This window comes from Hakea prostrata, chromosome 5 (genome assembly GCF_041222555.1).
Source record: "Hakea prostrata isolate BN-2017 chromosome 5, UWA_Hpros_2, whole genome shotgun sequence".
Lineage (NCBI taxonomy): Eukaryota > Viridiplantae > Streptophyta > Magnoliopsida > Proteales > Proteaceae > Hakea > Hakea prostrata.
Genome location: NC_142604.1, coordinates 14,170,170 through 14,173,410, shown reverse-complemented (window position 1 = coordinate 14,173,410; position 3,241 = coordinate 14,170,170). Strand labels below are relative to the sequence as shown.

The window sequence follows — 3,241 nt, the reverse complement described above, 5'->3', positions numbered from 1 at the left end:
AAAAATTGAGAATAAAGTATGGCTAAACCTCAAAGGGTTTGGCTCACTTGGCAAAAAACAAACATCTCATAATATTAAGTCAAGAGTTTGAATCTTAAGGACCAGTGTTGAAGTTTTGGTATCGGTTTAAATTATATATAAAAAAGCTACCTTGAGATATAGTCGAGGTGTGCATAAGTTTACCTGAATGAACCTCAATTCCGAAAGAAACAAAAAATCTGATTATTTGTTTCTCAAAATGATTATGTTTGGTACCATGTAACATCTATCACATTTAAATTGTTTATATATGAAGATGCATCAACAGTGCTGCTCAGAAGTCACAACCAGAAGATGGTGATCAATAAGAAGTTCACATTTTGAGAAGAAACAATCCAACACGTTCCATTCACCACAAGAATACTCATAAACTTACAACTCACATATCACAACTGAATTTATGTTATTGCTTATTCCTTATTGTCTCTTTTATTGATTAATTTAACTACATATCTCTATTGCCTTTACGCCATAACCATGACTCTGAGGGACATTTAGGCAAAGGTGGAAGCAGAAGAGCCTTTCTGCATAAACCAAATGGCCATCCTTCACAGTGACAAAGCTCCTGAATTATTAATCGTCTCCTATCATCTTCGAAATCAATCATATTCACACTTGAACAGCGAGATAATCGACTTCCAACAGAGAAGAAAACATCCTTACTTGCACTGGAACAGCGAGAGAAACAAGACCCAACTGAGTAAAAAGACTCATCAACCTCTTTGTCTTCAATTTTATTATCTTCTACTTCCTTTGATGAGGTGAATGAAAACTCTTCCATTAATCCTTGAGGCAAAACCCACCTTTGGCTGTTTGAATTGCTAATACGCTTTAGCTTTGCTTCCATTGCACCACTTTGGATTTCCAGAATTATCACCTGAAATTAAAAAGAAAGTTATAATAGTTGAAACCCATGGGTGAGAACTGCAAGTAATTCATATTTATTATACCTCTAGATCATCATCCATGTCAGTGGATGAATCTTCTTCTGGTGTTGCAGAAGAAAGCTTCCCAGGCAAATTATGGCAGTGAGAGAGAACATCCTTCAGCAGTGAGAGCAGGAACCTGCAAGGTTTGGAGAGATCTTTAGGTTCTTCACAACAAAGTGAACATATGTAAGAGATGTTCTTCCTGCACATGATGGTATAGAAGAATTTCTTGTGGGCTTCTGTGCTTTGTTCCTGCGTTTATAGGAGTTTGAACATTTTTGTTTGATAATGGCTCTTTATCCTAATTGACATCCTTGGCTTTCCTATTCTTTAAGGTAAAGATAAAGTTAGAAGAGGTAGACAGTTAAGATAAGAATCTCAATAACCCTAATTTACTTTTATAAATGCTGCAGTTTTGTAGAATCTACAGTTTCACTTTTGGTTTAAGACAAAGTAAACAAAGACATGGCACCAAACAGATTGCTCTTTGTTAACATTTTCTTGAAGCGATTCTCCATCTTCCAAGCTCCATAATGGCAATATCTTGTGAACTTATTAGTCAAGTGGACCTAGCAAGTTTGAGTTGCACTGAAAATCATACTTAGCTCTGGAGATTACATACTTATGGATGAAGCAAAGCTCTGAAAATCATTTAGAACATGATTGATTGCAACCCAGAATGAAATGGCTGGTCTTACCCACAGGTCTTTTCCATACATGATTATTTTCTGCTAAACATCTCGTGTTCAGAAGAGTAATGGTGTCAAATTGGAACTGGTGGAGGAACTGACAACTCTACCAAAACCAACCAGTCAACACCCAAAATGGTTTAATAAATGAATTGGTTCCTGATCTGATCAGTCCCTTGGGATAAACCCTTTTCTGATCGTGGTTCTTGGCATGGTCTAAATTATAACTGTAATTCTTAACTGATCATACATAAAAGAAAGCAAGCTACTGCTGAGAGCCTGAGACCTTAACTTCAAAGCACGAATTTCAAGTAATAATTGAATAGGGCAAAAACAAGAAGGGTATTAAACCAATGGAGAGGATGAATTTGATGGAGATCATACTCAAGTATGCATTCTCAATTTTAAAGGAATACAACAAAGCATTCTAATTAGTTAACATTGAATTCTCAGGGTTAAATTTCATGGGTGAGTTCATTGAGACCATTGTCCACAAAAACTTTTTCTTTATCTATTGTGAATCCACTCATTTGGGATGACCTCCAGTCCATGCATTGAGTATAAAAACCTGGTTTTGACAGAAGAACTCATTTTCTGTTTCAGGGTCATATAAAGAAATCTCTGCAGCCCTAACTCCAGCACAAGCACAGATTCTGCTGATATCCTTTTGCTAACAATTTCCAATAAGCACTCACTTTGCCACAGAATAAAAAGCATTTGAACCCTTTCAATGATTAATCCAACTGGGAATCGTTCTTAGATGTATGAATCATCTCTCACTCAATAATTTGGTTCCTGCATTGAAAGTCCTTGCCATTCTTCACTCACTGGTGTAGTAGCTTATCAGTTTATGAGCACTTCAACTATGATTCGAAAATTTGGTGAATCTCTGCAACAAACAACAACCAGATCTAATGGTCTTCAGGTTGCATATTAAGAGACTTCTTGTGCTTCCATTAGCCTTCCCCAGTTGGATGCAAATACAAGAATATCTGAAAACAATTTCACACTAGAAAGTCAGCAAATTTCATCTCAGATAGTTGTGCCTTGGCCAAATGCTCCTCCACTTCGAAACTCAGGTACAGGAGAGAATATGATGCGGCATCCAGAAACCTCAAGGTTTGGACTTTAAATCCTTTATGCAGTCGGGTCCACCCTGAAAACAAAGAAAGAATGATCATGCTTTTTATCCATAGCTACTGAAATAAACAGATACAATGGGGCATAGAAATTGGATCAGTCATCATTTGATCATGAAGTATTTAAGATGAAACAAACCTCAAAAGGAAACATGAATTGTTAAGAACAACTTTGTCACAAAAATAAGATATAAATGAATATGAAATTGGAGATTGGACTTCACACAAGAAGAAAAAATCTAGGAAATTTGCTTGCCGGTGAATGAAATAACAAGGTTAACATAGCATTCAGGACAAGATACTGATTTTCTTTGACCAACATCTGCATTAATGCTTTTCATGATTGCGAAGAGGGTGAAGAAAATTCAATTTGAAATGCAAAAACTGCATCGTACAGCAACTACTGAAATGGAACATATTGCTTCAACTTGTTTAAAAATAACTA

At 36.0% G+C, this 3,241-nt stretch overlaps 1 protein-coding gene across 1 annotated transcript; it reads right to left on the bottom strand.

Annotated features, from left to right (window-relative positions):
- Nucleotides 1-484: 484 nt before the first annotated feature.
- On the bottom strand, nucleotides 485-1,178 carry LOC149015327 (uncharacterized). The gene is made up of 2 exons (XM_089156515.1): nucleotides 990-1,178; nucleotides 485-916 (listed from the first exon to the last, which is right to left on the bottom strand). The coding sequence occupies exons 1-2, from the start codon at nucleotides 1,176-1,178 to the stop codon at nucleotides 485-487; spliced, it is 621 nt and encodes a 206-aa protein (XP_089012641.1).
- Nucleotides 1,179-3,241: the final 2,063 nt, after the last annotated feature.

What these genes read in the sequence shown, in the direction of transcription:
- LOC149015327 (XM_089156515.1), bottom strand. Translation starts at nt 1,178, where the DNA reads ATGTGCAGGAAGAACATCTCTTACATATGTTCACTTTGTTGTGAAGAA. An exon ending in ACATGGATGATGATCTAGAG is followed by an intron (nt 917 to 989) that starts GTATAATAAATA and finishes TTTTAATTTCAG; the next exon opens with GTGATAATTCTGGAAATCCA.